The 19,801-nt window shown below is 37.1% G+C and overlaps 1 protein-coding gene across 5 annotated transcripts in view; it reads right to left on the bottom strand.

The window, feature by feature from the left end:
• The window catches only part of CDK14 (cyclin dependent kinase 14), a 228,510-nt gene that overhangs the window by 142,954 nt on the left and 65,755 nt on the right, over nt 1-19,801 (bottom strand). For 4 of the 5 annotated variants that reach the window (XM_077936923.1, XM_077936922.1, XM_028750584.2 and 1 more), the window contains 3 exons: nt 11,269-11,514; nt 4,202-4,296; nt 1,424-1,503 (listed from right to left, as the gene is read on the bottom strand). In XM_077936923.1, the coding sequence (XP_077793049.1) occupies nt 1,424-1,503; nt 4,202-4,296; nt 11,269-11,514 (421 nt within the window). Of the gene's footprint in view, nt 1-1,423; nt 1,504-4,201; nt 4,297-7,766; nt 8,128-11,268; nt 11,515-19,801 lie in introns of those variants that run through there. The other variant, XM_028750588.2, reaches the window with a different exon arrangement.

Below are 19,801 nucleotides of genomic sequence, written 5' to 3'. Positions count from 1 at the left end.
TTTAGTATACAAAAGCCCTAAAGAGGCTGAACTTCTAGGGTTGTAAAACAAAATATATCTACTGAAGCCATTTAAGGCTACATTTTTATAAGTGGATATATTTTATATCCACTTACTTGGAAGTATGTCCACATGAACTCAAAGCAATTTACAGCCCATCCTATACAAGACTATTCACAAGTATGTATGTTTTGTTTTGTGTTGGTTTTTTTAAAAGGGGGTGCAAATTAGAATTCCATGAGAAAAAAATGCTGGTCAGAATCAAGATAGCGTTCAACTGAAATTGAGCTGAAAAAAATATTTGGGTTAATCTTTGGGTCAAAAAAGAATACTAAATCCATGTTGACATCCTCAACATTATGTCTGTCCTGGAAGCCACCAAGCAGTAAGTCCTTTTTAATGTATCTTAATTTACAGACATAATCTTACTAGTGGAGCACCCTACTATTCAAAAAATGACTACTACTTCTATTAAGCTATCAAACTGACTATGCAAATCAGACGGAAAATTGAGCCCTAGAAGGAATGTTGCTGATTCAGAACACAGCACATAAATCTATTTTTAAGGTACAATATTTGCTTATTGTGTCAAAATGTTCAGCAGCAGAACCAAAGCCTGCCGGATTGGGTGCACAACCCTCATGCATCCAATGCATATAGAAAGTAGGCTTCAGCTCTACACAGCTGATAGACGGTAGAGCTTGAAGCCTGCTGATTCAGGCACACATGGTACTTTCAGTCTCAAAGTCAGGACTTCAAAGTGCTCCAAAAAGGCACCAAAAAGGTTCCCCACCCCTACCCTAAAGCAACATTTGAGCTAAATTTCCTCAAGCGTTCCTGTTCTAGAAGGACTTACTTCCCAAGCACAGGGATATATCTTATAGACATAGTTAGAGACACATGTCCTGAACATGTATGGTAAATCCCTCTAAACACATATTTTAATCTTCTAACTAGCAATACACAATACTTCTGAGGTTGCTTCTTCAAACTTGCAATTCTATATATTTTCCAATACTTTTGTGTGACTTAACATATGAGCTATTATTAATGGACTGCAGCCAAGTTAAATTTATTCTCAGCTAGGGTGCTACTTCACAGCAAGCAGTTCTCTTAACCAACAATGTGAACTCCCACTGGCGTTTCTGCACCTCCGCAAATGCATACATACTGTCATGTACACCTGATACCAGTTCTTATATAAGCTAGCAATAAAGAAGCACAGATTTGTTTTATTTCATGTCAACTCCCACACAACAGGGTGCTTTTGGTTTTTAAGTAGCAATCCTCCTCCTACAAGAAACATAACCATATAATTTGAGAAACCCAAGGTTTTCCAGCAACAAGAAGCTGAAAAGATGTATGTTGCAATTACAAAGGAGGAAGAGAAAACCAAGAGCAGTAAATAAAGAAACAAGTGTACCTTCCCTGATGGCTGTAAACGGAGTGCCTTCCTCCTCTTGAAGTCTAATCACCTTTAGCGCCACCAACTTTCCATTTACCCTGGAGTAATGCAAACAAAACATTACACAAACAAAATTAGGTTTAGCACATTTCAATAATAGGTTTTTCTATGTACAGAACATCCTATTTCTCTGGTCCAACTTCTGCCACCCATAAAAGCAAGATACTAGCAGCTTTGAAATATTCAACTTATCAAATCTTTATCTCCGGTATTTATCCCAAATTATAGCATTAAATAAAATGCTTTACACAGTTAGAGAAATGAACTGATGACCTTCATTTGCTCCACATTCTGAGCGTCCATTTTTTAAATTGTAGGTCTCTCTAGTTCTCATAAAAAGAAATTTATGAAGCAAAATTTTCAGGTGCCCTTATAAGCAGTTTTTGTTATTTTTTGGTAAAATGTGCTGACATGCTTGCTCCCTAGTTGTCAATGTTTCTGTGAGTTGTGATTGATAAGTTCTAAATAATTTTGGGTTCCTTCACAACCCTAAGTATCTCTGCTATATGATTCACCTCCCCATAACTTTTTGGATAGAACACTTTTGCTGTAATTTGAGAGAGGCTTCAAGATTCAACTGATCATGGATAACTTGAGGACTGACCTTTGTTATTATTTATATGACCTATCATTATGAATTAAGAGCTGACCTAATAATTTTGTTAAGATTTTTAAAATACCTTTGGGGGATGTGGGGTGAATAGTTATTCAATCAGGTTTTCAGGCGGTTGAAAACAAACTGATTCAGTTAAAAGCAATATTGGTATGATTTTGCTTTTCCAGCTGTTTCTACTGATGCAATTCTAAATCCCCTCATGCCTTGTGAAACATGCAGATGTGGCTATCACAGTATTTCCTTACAGCCAATAAAGGATAATTTGAGATGCTTAAAATGAACTACACAGCCTATTAAAATCTGCTTGTACATTTATTTGGAATGTAATCTGATCAGTATTTCCCAATTTTCCATGTTTTTGGATGTTCTTAATTTTTTTTAAAAAAAAGTTTTATATTCCTTTATTTTCAATTGTTTTGTTTTGTTGCCTTGATTGCCACCCTCAGCTCCTTCAGGAGGGTGGGATAGAAGTTTAATAAGCAGACACCATCCAGACTAGTGTACTTGATACGTACCTCTTGAGCATTTGATTATTAAATAGCCATTGTTTGTAGGGCCACTATAGTGGAAATAACCTGAGAAGAGTAACAGTTCTTATAATCTTTTGGACTAATTAATATAATCAAGACAAAATATGTGTATAATTGAAATGTTACATCACCCACTCTGATTACTACAATATTTTCCTCTTATGTCTGTTCTTGTCTTCTTACTTCTATCCAGAACTCTGATACAAAAAGCTTTCATCACCCTATTAATTCAGACCAGACAATGCTTTTCCCAAAGGCCCCAATGCTTGCTTCCTGTCAAATGAAACACATATTCTTCATCCTTAACTTCCATGGCTTTCCTCCTCTGTTCCCCCACAACCAGTCTCTGTCCCCATATATTCTTGTCTAGGACCAGCTCCACCAGCTTCAGCTGAGGAAAGGCTTACGCTGACTTGCAACCTTTTATTTAAAAAGGAAAGAACCATGCTGTTTCTTTATTGACTTCAGGCTGACAAGAGAAGCCATATGTAAAAATCATGCTGGAGCTGTGCTTCCTCCTTTTATGTTTTATGGGTCTGAAAGGCCTTGGAAAGGCATGTTGCAATTTAGCATGTGGTCTGATTTCAAGCAAGCAGATGAGAACACACACCAAGTAAGGCTGAGGCATGCGCTACATGCCGATAGTTCGACATGTGGAGACACATTTTTTTTACAAAGTTTTCCCTCTTTTCTGGTGGGTGGGCAAACAGCTGCATGAAATTGGCCCACATATGTATGTATATACATAACATACATGGGCAGATGCACACCTACCACCTCACTATGATAAAATAACGCTAACATAAAACTTTTCTAATAATTGGCTTTTCTCTTGAAAATTTACTTTGTGTATAACCTCTTAGTTATGAAAAATAATGGGCTGCAGCCAGAAACCAATACTACAACACAACTGGAACTGAAAGTGTTATATAAATGGTTCAAAAAACTAAAAGCATTTTCTTCCAAAACATAACTGTAGGTCACAGGCCTGCCAAAATTGCTCTTTTGGCATTACTGCACTTAGTAATATCCTGCACTTAGCACAACAATAATGGGAAATGGGAAGAGGCTTGTACAGTGGTGCCCCGCAAGACGAATGCCTCGCAAGATGGAAAACCCGCTAGACGAAAGGCTTTTCTGTTTTTGAGTTGCTTCGCAAGACGATTTTCCCTATGAGCTTGCTTCGCAAGACGAACCATCTTGCTAGTCTTGCGATTTTTTCCCCGCTTCCCCCCCCCTTTTTCTAAGCCGCTAAGCCGCTAATAGCCTTTTAGCAGCTAAGCCGCTAAGCCTTTAATAGCCGCTAAGCCGCTAATAGGGTTGCTTCGCAAGACGAAAAAACCACTAGACGAAGAGAATCGCGGAACGGATTCTTTTCATCTTGCGAGGCACCACTGTATTGAATACTCTTCTTCATTCTCTCTACATACTAAAAACATTAGATTTAAAATTCAATCTAAAAAACAATTCAAAATGGTTACCTTCTACTCCTACCTCACAATATATTTTATTTAAAAATAGTGGAATTGTTTATGAAGCAGCTGGTCTGCATCACAAGTACGTAAATGTACATGATAAAAATGTACTTACTTGCTTTTCCCTTTATATACTGTGGCATATGAGCCTTCTCCCAGTTTTTCCAGTTTTTCATAAGAGTCTGCTTTTCCAAACTTGGGACTTGTTGGCTAAGTAAGAAAAGAAATGGAGAGATAAAATTTTCAGCACTCACACACTACCATTAACTGTGTTGAGCCAACCCTATGAAGAACAACTGTTATTACCAAAACTAATGAGATTATACTTTGGATATTTAATGCCTGACATTGTCAGGTACCAAGGGCAATGTCTAACGATATCCATTTAAATATCACTCAGCACTCCAGATGGCCACTGCCTATTTCAACAGTATTCCTATGTCAGTGGAGTTGTCAGAAAGACTTAGCCCATACAGAAGAATGAAATTTGGATTTGTTGCAGAATTTCTGTAAAGATGAGATTAACGAACAGCTGTACCAAGATGTCCAATTGAGCATGCTTTATTCACTAGACAGCATAACCAAAGTAATTTTTATTATTTTCATTGAACTTCTAAACCACTCTTCATCTAGGTGTCTCCCAGTTTACAATTATAAAATACAAATAAATTAACAATTTCAAACAGTAAAATCAAAATGTGAAAAAAGGGAAACAAACAGAAGCACATCAGCAGACACAATAATCCCTGTACTCCAGGCCCTGAGTAGTCTAATCAGCTCCTCCAAAGGTCTTGATGACAGATGTGTTTTTATCTGGCGCCAGAAGCCCAACAAAATAAGAAACCAACCACTCCACCAGGGGAAGGGAATACCACAATCAGGCACCACTACAGAAACCCATCCCTGTTGATAGATCACTGACTAGGGCCCACTCCGCTGACCTCTATGTCTGGGTTAGCTGGTACAGGACAAGCACTCCATCGGATAGTTGGGTTACAAGCCATTTAGCAATGTATATGTAAATGCTATAAACTTGCTCAGTAGGCAGCAAATCCATTTCATACTGTATGAACTAACACTTTCCAATATCTCCAGTGATACTGTTAAAAACGGCATTGATCATCTGGAGTCCTCATATTTAGATGGAACTTATTCAACATCATTGTCCTTGGCATATAACAATGAAGTCCTTCATTCTCAAGGCAACCAGAACATTGCAAAAAGCTTTGACACATTTAACGGGATGGGGAATCAAAGCCAGGTTTTTGAGCATGGATTGATTTCTAAACATTTATTTCAAATGTTTCTTGACAAGTTGGGGAAGGGAACCTATGGTCCAAGCCACTCTACTTTGCCCTAGGCCATATTTCCTTCCTAAGGTTTAGCAGCCCTGCTCTGCACTCTCCTGAAGTGCTTTTGAAGGACTGCAATGTGTTCTTCTACTGCAATAATACATTTTGCTTGCCAGGCTGGAAAGATGTGGGCATAAAAACCAGGGCCAAATCTAGGTTTCTGTGGATGCTTCGGCAATGGTTGCCGGTGAACTCCTAGTCTGCTTGCTTTCATCTTCAAACTATACTTCTCCTCCCTCTTGGCCTCACCCTTTTAAAGTAAAACATAATCTTAACCAATATAGCAACTTCCGATTCTCAAGGAAAAACATCATGAAACACTGCACTTTTGATATGATTGTCTTTTCCTCTTAATTGACTAGATGAATACACCACCCCATGCATCCAAAATTAGCATTTGGGTCTCCCTACTATCCCTCTCACTTTACATGTCCTTTTGAGGAGATAAAAACATAATATTTTTGTACATTTTACATTATTTTCTGTCCTGGGATACATTTCAAATAATCCTGGCTTAGCACTGTATATGAAATAGGTATTCTGGCTTACAAATAACTCTGGCCAATTGCTAAGCACGCTGGCTTGTTCAACTAAATATTTATTATTTGTCTATCACTGAAATTACTCATATTAGACTAGTTCTAAGAAATACAGTGATTGTTAGCAACAGCTACAGAATACTGAAAAATTTTTTTCTTGAAGGTCCTGTTCCACATGCCAATTAGCTACTGAACACTGTGAGTCTCAGTGCTGGATTTGAGAGCCAGTGGCAACCCTGTGAACAGGCACAGGGTTGCCTGGTAGTCACTATGTCATTTGTGGCTAATGACATTTAGCCCTTTAGTTTTAATAACAGAAATGTTTGTTACAGCATGATCATCTCATCCTGTACTCATAATCCAGGATTTAAACATGAACCAAAGATAACAAGGTTCCTCAATGGTTACTCCCTAGATTAATTTGAGTTAACCTGTAAATTAAGAATTGCTACTTTCAACTAGCTGGAAGTTCTAAAAAGAGAATAACTAGCTAAAAGTTAAGCTGATTCATGAGTAATGCATGAAGCATGTTGAATTTGCCAAACAGCATTATTTTTTTCCAAATGCAGTGAGTGGGTTTCTTTTCCATTAAGGCACAGAATCACTAGGGGCAGGAGATGCTTTTGAGGACTAGGCTGCCTGTACCAGAAGGACACAGTACATTTTTAAAGGATCAATTTTCACTGGCAGATCAACTCTAAAAAGAGCACTTTTATAGCATGCAAAGGGGTATTTTAGCAAACATTTCTTAAAACACACATTTATTTCAACAAATACCACTATGTTTGTATTTTGCTTTGCAATGATGACTAATCTCAGGAAATGTAGCACTACTCCAAAATGTAAAGAATTCTGAAATAATCTTTATCACGAAATTCCACTGACATAAATCAGAGGTTTATACATTTGAAAATTAAGTCTGCTTTATTTGCTCAAATATTTTATGGGAGCTAACAAATTTAGCAGCAGAAATGGCTCCCACTCCTGTTCTGCTTTTTTCTCTACTATTGGCTGCCCTGAAACACCAGCTTGATGAACTAAGGAATCTCATGGTATCTCGTAAAAACAAACATCACTACCTGTCTTATAAACAAGTATTAGAGTTTGAAAATAATGTCGTTCCAGAGCTCTAGAAAATGACCACGAAAGGAAAAATCTTGAAAGCCAGATTTTAATTTTCAACCAAATACTTTGCTTGTAATTTTTCACTAGTATACATAAAAAAGTTGACAGCTGAAAATGTTAACCAGTTAGTCAAAAGTTTTTAACTTTTAACAAACTTTTTAAATTGTTAACTGATTAATTAACTACTTAATTCCCATGACCATTTGTATATGTTTGACCATTTGTATATTATTTATCAAGCAATCCGTTTTGATCTGCACATTATTCAATACAGCAAAAAAAAATTCCCTGATGCAACTTTTTCAGACAGGTACATATATATAAATAGGAAAACAGGCCTAAGGACCTGTGGAACTCATTATTCAGCACCCAATATACTTGGTTAGACAACAGAAGCGTAGCCCTTCTACAAAGCACTGCATGTTGTTATGAAGAACCCAGAAGGAGACACAGGGAAGATTTAATCAACTCTCATTTTTTTAAAGGTGGCTGAAGAGGGTGCAAAAAAGATTATCCCCCCCCCCCCAAATATCTCAAGCCATGCTTGTAGGATATGCAAGGCTTCTGAATGAGTGGTTGTAATTTGAATTAAAGGACGAAAGAACAGCAGTTACTTCAAATGACCAGGAAAGGGCTGGGTCTTATTTATGTACTCTAGACTTACGCTGATTTCTTTACTGCATTCCTCAGGGGGTTCAGACACCTCGCTGAAAATGGCATCTGGTCCCTCTGCTACAGAACTCAAGATGGTGGATGATTCCCCTGCCCTTGAATCACATACCTCTTCTGAAACAGAAGGGCTGAGGGGGGGCTTCATGTCCTGAGAACTCATGAGCGGTGTTTCCCATTACAAAAGGAGACAACACTTGTGTGTAAACTCCCACACCTATGCACTTTACCTCAGAAACAGCCTCTGGGGTATTTTTAAGCTTTTCAAAGAACAGATTAGAACACCTTAAGAGGGTAAAATAACACCACCTCAAGAAGCCTTTTTAAACTGTAGTTTGTACGATACTACAAAAACAATGAATACCAACCCCCCCCCCCAAAACCCCACATGTGCCTTGCGTCAGCTTAAATGCACATTTAATGTTATTTACGTATCATTACAAACATTTATAAATGTTTTTAAATGGCTTCCTTCACTGGGTAAAGTTCACGAAGGACAATTGTAAAGATCTGGGCCTCCGCTCCTATTTATTTTGTCAACAAAGGCAACATTTAAGTGCCTGTGCATCTCTGCAACTAACACTATTATTTATTTTCTACTCTAAAATTAGAGTACATAATAAGCCTTTTAAAGAAGTGCCCAATCTCTTTACCTTTCACTTCAGAAAACAACTTAACAGCCAGGGAGATCATAAAATGAGTGGGTTGGAGGTAGGAAAAGCTTGTTTGTTTAGCAGTAAGATATTTTAAAAACAGTTCCAAATTTGAAAGAGGGAGGAGCTATGCATGCAGAGGCTGTTCTCTATCACAGGCAAGAATCTGACTGAAAATATTGGAAAACTAATAAAAATTTATTTGACAAAAGAATCTGACTGAAAATAACGTTGAATCCCTCCGCCTTCTGACATGGATATCTTTCAGCAGCCTCCAAAGTTCAAGGGGAGGGCATTCCTGCTGAGATTCCAAAAATGGCACCATTAATTTCTCTTCAATTAATCTTTTGTCTACATCTTAAGTATTTTCCATACAGCCTTATGAGAAATTAGTCAGTTTCCCCAGTGGTCAAAGAAACTTAGTTTGCCTGCAAAATTCTCAGATAAATGTCAGTGTCCAAAGTTAGACACAACTGTTAAATACAAATACATAAAGTTTTCCAGCTAAGAAGGCTGTAACAAGTAATACAAAATAATTACAAACTACTATTTCTTTTAATTACAAATAAAAATATGAGCCTTGTTAATGGGTTTTCTGGTCCTGAACAGAGGCCCTTACAGCAAAGTCCCACCTTTAAAGCCTAAATATTTACTTTAGTCTGTCCAATCAGACACACACACACACATAATTAGATACGCTTAAAGTATTACAACTAGTAAAACCAACACAATAACCCCCCACATCTGAAAACTGTCAAAGACTCTTTGTGTGAATAACTGACATGTCCAGGAGTTGTGGAGTATCTGTTCTAGATGGGGTTGGACTCCCTGTGAAGAAACAGGTTTCCCTTAGGCCCAGTTAACTTCTGGATAATTTCGCTGAAGCTTTCTCTTCCCATTAATAATATTTTTTTTTTCTCATTAACTGATGGCAAATGGTCAAAAAAATGCAGGAGAATTTTTTGTCACAGCACTAAAAAAGAGCACTGGAACTTTGGTAGATTGGATTGGCATCTCTATAGCTAGTGCAACATACAGATCATTTCTTGGTTACATACAAGACTAGTGGGTGGGGGGGCCTAGTCCTACAGAGACATTGCCAACTTCCCTTCCCACATATTAATTCAGAATACAATTTCCTGGTACTGCATTGTCAGTCAAACTAATTAAAATCCATCCTCAGTAATTCAACATGAATTTAAAAAATAAGACTATAACATCACTTTGGGCGTACAAAAAGTCGGTAGAATTCCATCAGTTTTACTTTGTGTAAATGCAGTTGCCACTTAAGGGTTTTACCCTCTCCTAGTTTGGAAAAACAATGCTTTGTTGTGGGGGGGGGGGAAATCCTTCTACCGGTTATATTTGCACATGCTCTTAGATTCATATTCATTTTTCATAAAGTAACAGGATGCTAATGTTATGCTTAAAATATCTAGTTCTGAAATTGTGTCTAGGGATATGACATGTCCACAGGATATTAAATCTCAATATAAAATTATCCATGGAGCAATAAACACGCTCACAGTGCCTCTGTAGAAGAATTTCAGTATCAATACTGAAGATCTTGTGTCCTCAAGAGAACTAATTTCACAGCAATAAAAAGAAAATCTGAAAGTAAAGGACAAATTCAACCTTTTGTGTTCTATTCATGCAAGCCTTTTTTTACAGCTGGTCAACTGAAGAGTTAAGTACATGGGATCACCTGTTTGGCTTTGACTGTGTGCAAAATACAAGCTATCTTGCATATGACAGTAACATTGTGATGTCTGGAATAAACACTAAGGACATTTGTAAATTGATGTCTCTTCTAGACAGAAAGTCTATTTAGGCAAGAGAGTGAAGGCACCTTTATCCAACGTGGCTCAGAAACAATTCTCTGAAAAGTGTCTAGTGATACTAGTCAAACTTAAACACTTTTTTCTTTCAGTGAGAAAATGAAAATATTCTATTATTAACTGACTAGTAACCTGTAAGTAAATAGATACCATTTTCATTTTTCTGGAATTTGTATTCTTTACCTCAAAGGTCACATTACTAGAGATTTATGCAATAGTGGGAAATGAAATGTCATTTTCATACACAATAATTTGGCAGGACACATCAGGGACAACTGCTGGCACACCAGCCATAAGCAAGGATGACATTTCATTTATCACTACTTTAAAAAGATAATACACCACATGGGGAAAGCATAACATTTTCTGAGAGCTTTGTCTGCTTCATGATTTCACAAACTATTGTGATTTGAGAAATGTTTGCTTGGTCATAATGTACTGTTTGACAAAGGTTCAGCATTGCCAATCCAGTGTTCCCGAAACAAAATTTCCAGCTTCTGATAAGAATAGTAAGTTTTTAATTTTAATTTTGTTCTGAAATATTTCTGATGAAAAGGTAGCACACAGTTTTAAAATAAACTAGCCCGCCACACTCCAAAATTTGAACTGTGGTATATACAGTAATTAATAAAAAAATCTCTATTAATCTTCTAAACTAACAAGAAACACCCCAAACTAGATGTTTCCTAGTATTAACAAACAATCTACTTTTTATGTTAGAATTCATAGAATTCACAACCGTTTCAGAGGATGGTAAAACAAGGATAACAACCTTCTGAGAACACAGCTCATTCAATGGAAGACAATATAATGATACTGAACCAATCTGGATCATGTTTACCTAAGACTAAAATTGCACATAATGAAAGCAGAGCGATATGGTTCTTTTAAAAATACACACAATCTCAGCATACCGCTTTAAGTGACATTGCTATTAAAAGCACCAAAACATTTGGAACTTGGATGGAGAATTTAGTTGAGATAAATATGGCATGTCTGGACTTACAGAGCTAGGACTGGAATGTCGTCTGATTTTAGGAGATTCTTTCCCAGTGGATGAAGTCTTGAAGTTAATGCAGGCATTGTTCTCTGAATGGACCCTCTTCACTTGATTATTTGGCTTTTCAAATGGATCAAAAGTGCTCTGTGTCCTTTGAACTCTGACTTTTTTGTCTTCTGGAATTGTGTCCAAGGGCTTGATCACAGAATCCATTCCTTGGCAATTCCGTGTAGACATCTTTGTGACACATATCTAAGGAAGGAAAGGAAAAATACGTATTAAATAACTTGATAAGGTACCATTGCTCAGGACCAAACAAAGCATTACCAGAGGGTGGGGGTAGACTGTGTTTCCAGCTCCAGTTGTACCACTAACATAGGACATGAGATGCATATGGTACAAAAAAAGCAGCAGGCAGGTGGGTCATGGTTAACCATCTCCAACCCTCCAATTCTCCCGTATAAATTATTAAAAGGTTTCCAGCTACGCTCTAATAATAGAAGAGAACCCAGTTAAGGTACAAACTGAAGAAGTATGCTGGCAAGAATGAGTGGGCATAGGAGAAATTAAGCATCCTCCCTCTTACCTGCAAATCCTTCCTGAACACTCTTTCCCACCTTTAATCATGTTTCACCATGTAACATTTACCGTACTTTGACTCCTTAGTGTTTTATAATTAAATAATAATAAGTATTCAAGTGCCATTTATTCTGAAACATTGAATATACTTATTAATTGTGAAAAGTCACAAATTACACTGTTGTATTTAAATAAAAATAAACAGCAGAAGAATATAAATAAATTAATAATACTAATTAAAGGGGAAAGTACAGATTTGGAAGTCTTGATAAAAGCCTTATGTAAAGCATAAATGCCAGATCACTAAGTCTTACTGTCCAGTCACTGGTATCTGCTGCAAAGTATTGATTTCCATTTCTTTAAAATTAGATGAGGCCAAATTAAATAAATTGACTTATGTCAATTTAAGTCATCTTACTGTAGCATGCCTTACATAATTGTTTCATAGAGCAATGTGTATATAGCTGAATTAGTATAAGACTTGGAAAATCCACTTGGTAAAACCATACCCTATCCCTGAACCAGTGGAGGCAACATTCAGTAGTTCAATAACGCACAACATTTCTCAGGTCTTTACTTTTCCAGCAATCAGCATGAATTTTGCTACCTCCTTAAGTCTTATGATCCAATCCCAAGGCCATGAACTATGTAGTTTATTCACAAAATTATTATTTTCATTGGGAAGTGAGTATCGACAAAATGGTGGGCCAACACCATTTTTTGTTGTTGAAGCACAAAAGAATCTCTATCTAGCCTTGGGATAATTCACTTCAAAGTGTTGCCTTCATGTTTAAGTCTAGTGGTATAAACACTTTCTAAAAGCACATTATTCCTCAAAGTGCATATCCTGATTTTACTACTTCAAATCCAATTTATTTCAATTGTTCTCAGACAGCAGACTTTATTCAAATGTAATATGCTAGGCACAGAGTGGTTGTTCTACACCTCTCAAGTTTCCAAATAGTACTCCACAGAAGTAGAGGAGACTCTTAGATTTGCAATTATCAGGAAGGAGAACTGATGTAATCTCCTTGTATATCTGGGTAGGAGCTCCTAAAAGGAAGATGAGAAGCCAGTTCCAAAGCACACAAGTATGCATTTTTATTCGTGCATTAAATGCAATACTTTAAAAATGGAATTGCAAAAATAATCTCCAGGTTGTTCTTCACATTTGTGAGATGATCTCCAAAGCCAATACATTCCAATGAACGACCAAGTCAACAGCTATTACTTTTCTTTTCTTTTCTTTTTTTAAATAATTTTTATTAATTTTCCCAACATGTAATAAAAAAACAAACAATAAAACAAAACAAAACATACAAACAAATAAACATGTATAATTTCATAAATTCATTTCCCTTCACCTTATTTCCCGGACTTCCCCATACCTCCCTTTTTCTGCATCCTTATTTTTCCCTTTTGACAGCAACCCTCCATTTAATTAATTAACTCATCTTCATTATAATTCCCTTAAATTTATGATTTACAGCTGCAATTCTCTGTTTCTTAACACCATAACATCTCAGCACTCCTCAATATTACAACAGTTTTTAAGGTATATTTTAAATTTCTTCCAGTCTTCTTCCACTGTCTCACTCCCCTGGTCACGGATTCTGCCGGTCATCTCTGCCATTCCCATGTAATCGATCACCTTCGCTTGCCATTCTTCCAGAGTAGGTAACTGCTGCATCTTCCAATACTTTGCCAGAAGAATTATTGCTGCTGTGGTAGCATACATAAAGAAAGTTCTGTCCTTCCTTGGCACCAATTGGCCCACCATGCCCAGGAGAAAAGCCTCTGGTTAACAGCTATTACTTTTCAGTTGTTTGTGAATTAAGTATTTTATTAACTTATGGATTCAGAGCAATTAGCCACCTTCTAAAGCCTAAGCGTGTTCAGCAAGTCCTTGAAAATGGTATTGCCATCACCTGTGGTGCTCATCGCTGGAGGAAGCCTAGGAAGTGCAGACTATTATAGATCCATAATACAAGCATAAAATGCTTCCCCAAAATAGTAAGACTATATCTCACCAAAAAGGCTTCCTTTGCAGTGTAACAAGAAACCAATGGATCTGTATACCAATGAACATTTCAAATTCAAAATAGTTTAAACAATAAGACTAGCTTATTTTGAAATACAATTCTGCAAAAAAGCAAGAGAGGTAGAAAGCAGCACTAAAAGGACCTCTTTCCAGACAATGCCTCTAGTATAAAAACTGAATTCAAAGACACAATTAAATAATATGTATGGGCCAATGAACTCCCAAGATGCATGTGGTAGGCCCTTACACAATTCTACAACTAGAATGGCTAGAAGATCTAATCATTAAATCTGAATGCTACAACTTCGTGGCGCATATCACTCTGCATCAGTTATGATAGTTGATGCAAGAGCAGAGTCAAAAATTACTTGCCCTGGCTACCTAAATCAATTATTATATTGCACAGGTAAGGTTTTTGCTGTCATTATAACCTGCCACTATGACCCAAATATCAAATCTTGATATTTGATAACAAAAACAAGATCATATATACATTATATGAATAATATCTTCCAGCTTCACAGATGCTGTTACTCCTTTTGCATATATGCAAAATGAGATGGAGAGCTATAATGTTTATGTTGCAAATGTAACTTAATTGTTAGCTACTTTAAAACAGATAAAGGCAGTACACAGAAGGTTGCCATGATTAGCCGTGCACTGAATCCTGATTGTAATTTACTCTAGAGAATTCATCTTCCCTCACATTGAAAATAACTTTGTAAAATACCTGCTGCCATTGATTTTATCTGGCTCAGCAAAAGCAATAGTTTAAGATGAGATCTGCTAGGCAAGAGGTTATCTCCTTGCATGCAAAATGCAGCCATGATCCAATATTGATTGCAACTATTATTTTATTTTAAAAAAACACATTTTGTACTAAGACAAAGTCTAAACCAAGTCTCACCACTACTCCAAGGGTTTCCTCTACAGAAACAACTGAATGAAGTTATTCAATAATTTAAGAATATCCACTGAAATAAATAAATGCCTAACTGTATAAATGGCAAACCATAGCCAACAACCCTTGGGCAAGAGAGCGCTGACCTCAGTACAGGAAAGCAAACACAAAAGTCTGCTGTAGGTGTACAAAATTCATTGCCGTCAAGATCCGTACAAAGAGAGTCTCAATACAGAGATCTCCACTTCACAATGGCAGGCTGCTTGTCTTGATGCTGCATTCATGGAAATCACATATGATACCCTATCAGGAAGAGTGAAAGAGTATAAGAATTCATTTAACAGAGGCAGAGAGAAGAAACACCATGGTGTATCTTTAATAGTGAATCTGGACACCCTTCATCTGCCCCAGCTGCAATAAAACATGTCTCTCTCGTACTGGTCTCTACAGCTACAGCAGGTGCTGCAACTCTCTGATGGTTTGGCTTTACCCAAGGATGGTACATTCTTCCGTTCTCTCTCAAGACAGATGTATGGCAACAACCATTTATACAGCTTAGAACTATGGATTGGGCAACTAGCCCAATACTGCATTTTATAACTGAACTGGAAAAACAAATCAATTAAATGGTCACAAGACTAGCATGTATAAAAAGATGGTTCTTTTTCTGATGTCTGGAACAAACAAAATATTTGAGGAATGACACGTTCTATTTTTGAACTTTTCACATGACATTATCTTGCCTACTTTCAAAGGGCAAAGTGTTATCTTTTGCAAAACCTTTGAGTGAGTTGTTCAGAAGTAGAGCTAATAAAGTGCATATGACATCTTATTCAGCTTCTAGGATGAAGCAATTCAGGGCTAAATTCTATGCTCTAAAGATTAAAGGTGGGTGAGTGATATGTCCACATTATCATTCCTTAAATGCATTACAAAACCCCAAAATCTGTAATATAATTTTGGGAAATTTTTGCTGTACTAGAAAAAAATCTTTCATTAATTAGCCTTAGCTAATTAAAGCAATTTATAGCCTCTTGAACAGTGGGGAGGGTAATTGATTTTACTTTGTTATGTATTTTTGTGTATAAATTCTATAAATTCATAGCTTGCTATACTACATATAACAGAACAATCTTGCTTTGAAATAAATATTATATTTTCCTTAGAAAGCACATAAAAAAAATTTAAGAATGAAATTGCTGACTTTTAGGGCTAGAATAGTTTACGAGGTCTTTTACACCTGAAAAAAATAAATTCCACTATTCTGGGTTCCTAACTAGGATTCTGGGTTAGCATGTTGAACAACAATGGACAGGGAGGGCTAAAGATAATGACTGATGAGTCAGAAAGAAAGACTCAGAATTTCATTAGAAGTGAAAGCCATATGAGGTATATCTATCTCCTAGTCTAGGAATTTGGTTCAACCCTTTGTCCTTTAGAAGAACAGAGACATATTATGATAGAATAAAGATTTCACTTACGAGGGCATTTCCCTTCACACACACACACACACACACACACACACACACACACACGCTAATACTCTCAGATATTTTCCACAAAAATCAAGGGCGATTGACTATACATACCTTTTCACCACTTGAAGAGTGCAACATCATGGATGACAAAGTGATCCCATATTTATCTTTAAGGTTACCTCATGTGCAATACTGTAAATTTGGACATTCAACTGCCAGCTGTCCATGCTGCACAGCAAGATGGTATGTAAAGCTACAGCCAGACAGGCAGACAGACAGACATGAGACTTGGGAACCACTGGTCATCACAAAACAAGGGACCTCTAGCTGGAAGCAATATTATTTGTTTAAGGATTTGTATCCCACCATTCAACAGGTTCCCAGGGCAGATTATAATATGCCTCTGTATACAAACTGGTGGGTAACAACAATGAGAAATCTTCCCAGAATAAACATACATTTGATTTGATCCCGTAGGGCTTTTATTTTATTTTTATTTTTAATGAATATAGAAGCCTCTTCAAGGAAAAGAAATACCAGAGCAAGTTTTTTATCACAGACCATTTCCTAGTTGTGCCAGTTTTCTAATTACAGGGAAATTTTGCTTGGGAAAGGAACAATTAAACATGTGATTCCCCACTACAGTCTAAAATAGTCATCCTATTAATAATCATTATATATATATATATATATATATATATATATATATATATATATATATATATATTTTCTACCACCCCATGCTATATAGACCAGACTTCAGGATTCCCTGATTGTTATGCCTGCAGATACGAACCAGGTCTCAAGAGCCCAGGGCCTCCCAGGTAATATCTTGTACAAGTTTTGGCAATGCTTCTACCCAAATGGAACTACAGTAGATGCTTTCAGACCTGTAATAAATAGTAGGTGATTCACTTTACTCCTGGTATTTGAAGCATGTCTCTGCATTCCCAGCAAATGTATTGATAGACCATTACATTTTAAGGAGAGAGAATTATCTCCATAGAAACCAAACAATTCTCTGCAGCATTCACACATTGCATTAAGGTTGCCTTTAGTTCAAATTCCATGCAGAGCAACGGCTGTAACAACTACCGAAGAAATTAAATGTCAAAAAGTTAAAACTCTGAAAGGAATATGCTGATATCTGAAGTAGAGATGGAGCACATGAACGAACCCTTTTCCAGAAAGTGTAGTGTCATTAAATACAGTGGTACCGTGGGTTAAGAACTTAATTCGTTCCGGAGGTCCGTTCTTAACCTGAAACTGTTCTTAACCTGAGGTACCACTTTAGCTAATGGGGCCTCCTGCTGCTTCCGCGCCGCCGCGCGATTTCTGTTCTCATCCTGAAGCAAAGTTCTTAACCCGAGGTACTATTTCTGGGTTAACGGAGTCTGTAACCTGAGGTACCACTGTACCATGGTAGGAACACTAATAGTGAATGTATTCCTTAGCAGCCTATGCTTGTACACAAGATAAGAGGCACAAGCTACCTAGACGCTTCTTTACTTTCTGAACTATAAACTGCAGATCTCTTATAAGCAAACACTCCTCTGGTTTTCCATTATCTTCTGCAGGCACTGCCTGTAAATTACCTTGTGCAGAAGCTCAAGCACAATCAGCTGAAAGAACATAAGAAGCTGCCTTATACTCTGTCAGATCATTGGTCTATGTAGCTCAGTATCATCTACCCGGACTAGCTTTCACACCTAGCCATACCTGGAGATGCCAGGGATTGAACCTATGGCCTTTCACATGCAGAGCAGATGCTCTACCAGTGGGTAACAACCCTTCCCCATCAGACACTGCGTGTGTGTCTGTACAGTTTCCTTATCTCTAGTGCCTGGGCAGATTTCTATAACAGACGTTTCAACACTACATCAATACTGAATGCAGCACGGGAGGCCAATGCACAGCCACATTCACAGATAGACTAAAATGGGAAATGCCTGTGATGCAACGGGTGGTTTGATTATATGCATTATTTTACAAGATTAATGAATTAAGAGCATGGCCATTTCCCCCCACCCATCTTTCTCAAAACCATCAATTTCAAGTAACATATCAGACCCTCTTTTGGCAGGGCAGCGTTTCAAAACTCAGGCAGGAAGGTGTAATACTATTGATTCATTTAAGCAAGTATTGAGCCATTAAAAGAAAACTAACCAAACTTGGTTAGATATTTCTAATAGAAAAGAATCCAAGATCTAAATCTTGCAATGAAGGAATTATTGCAATGGAGGAATTATTGAATTATCATAAGAGGCTCCCTAAATCAAGAAGGAAAAAAGTTTTAAGTTCCTGTGGGTAATGATGACACAACACACAATATAGTGTTACTGTTTTGTCCTCGTATTTGGGGAGCAGGCCTTCTGGCTACAAATTAAATGGAGCAGACAGAAAAGCAGAGGTATCAATGTCATGACAGACAGGAATCCTGATTATCGTTGGTCTTTAAAGGTAGACTGTTGTTGTTTAAAAAGATCCTAGTGTTCTCGGGCTTTTTTTACAGTTTAAACCCAAGCCTTTACTCCTGTTAATGCTTTCATCCAACTTCCATTAATAATATGTAGTTTAGTGTAGCTGCCAGCAGTAGGAAGATTTATAGTAATTGCAGGGTTGTGACCTACTTTCAAGACAACCACCCCAGTGTCTAATTTTTTCTTTGGGTCCTAGACAGGTTCAAAGCCGGCCATCCTTCTCCTACTTTACGTACTCAAGAATTGGCCTGCTGCCTTGGGACAATGGAGACAGCAATATGATTGCTTAAACACACTGGCTTTTAACTCATCTTTATGCAATCTTCCTGCTTTCAAATGTCTGCTGGAAGTAGCACAAAAGGAAGATGAAAAAGCTGCTGCCTAAAGGCTGTTGCGAAGAAAGCATAATTTCATTTCAAGAAAGGGTATCAGCAAACTTTTTTTTTTCTCCCAGGAGAGGGAGAGAAAGAAGAGCAAAATGAATGGCTTGGGAGTGAACCAAAACTGATCCTAATAATAAATTTAGCTGTTTCACAGTCCACAGACAAGGCAAGACCATAAGAAAAATCATACTCCTGACACACTTCATAATTAGCACTAGAGATTTGTTGTTTTCTTGTAAAATTATATCCAATAATACATTGGGAGTCAGAAAGCTCTAACTGTGAAATAAAGAGCTGGTGTGCTGTATCCAATGTTAGTCATATTCTGAGTACACAAACTGAAATTAATGGACATGAGTAACTTAGGTTCATTAATTTCAATGGGTCTACTCCAAGTATAACTTGGTTGGATACAACCTTTTAATGGTAAGCCACCAATGCTAGCACTCAGCTGCCACTGCAACCAAAAACGTCATCTTTGGAAACAGTGTTAATATGATATCCAAAGTTACCTTAAAACCAGACTGATTCTTTGCAACTTTATAAAAAGTTTAGAATTTCTACTCCAGTATTTATCATCATCACCTGTCATGCCTAGCCCTGACCTAGCAACAGAGGTGGAGTCCTCAGAGGATGAACCAAACACTCCACAGGTTGAGGACCTGTAGCAGCAGGCA

The sequence above is a fragment of the Podarcis muralis genome, chromosome 12 (assembly GCF_964188315.1).
Source record: "Podarcis muralis chromosome 12, rPodMur119.hap1.1, whole genome shotgun sequence".
NCBI lineage: Eukaryota > Metazoa > Chordata > Lepidosauria > Squamata > Lacertidae > Podarcis > Podarcis muralis.
Note: the sequence above shows the minus strand (reverse complement) of the source record. Positions and strands in the feature narration are given on the sequence as shown.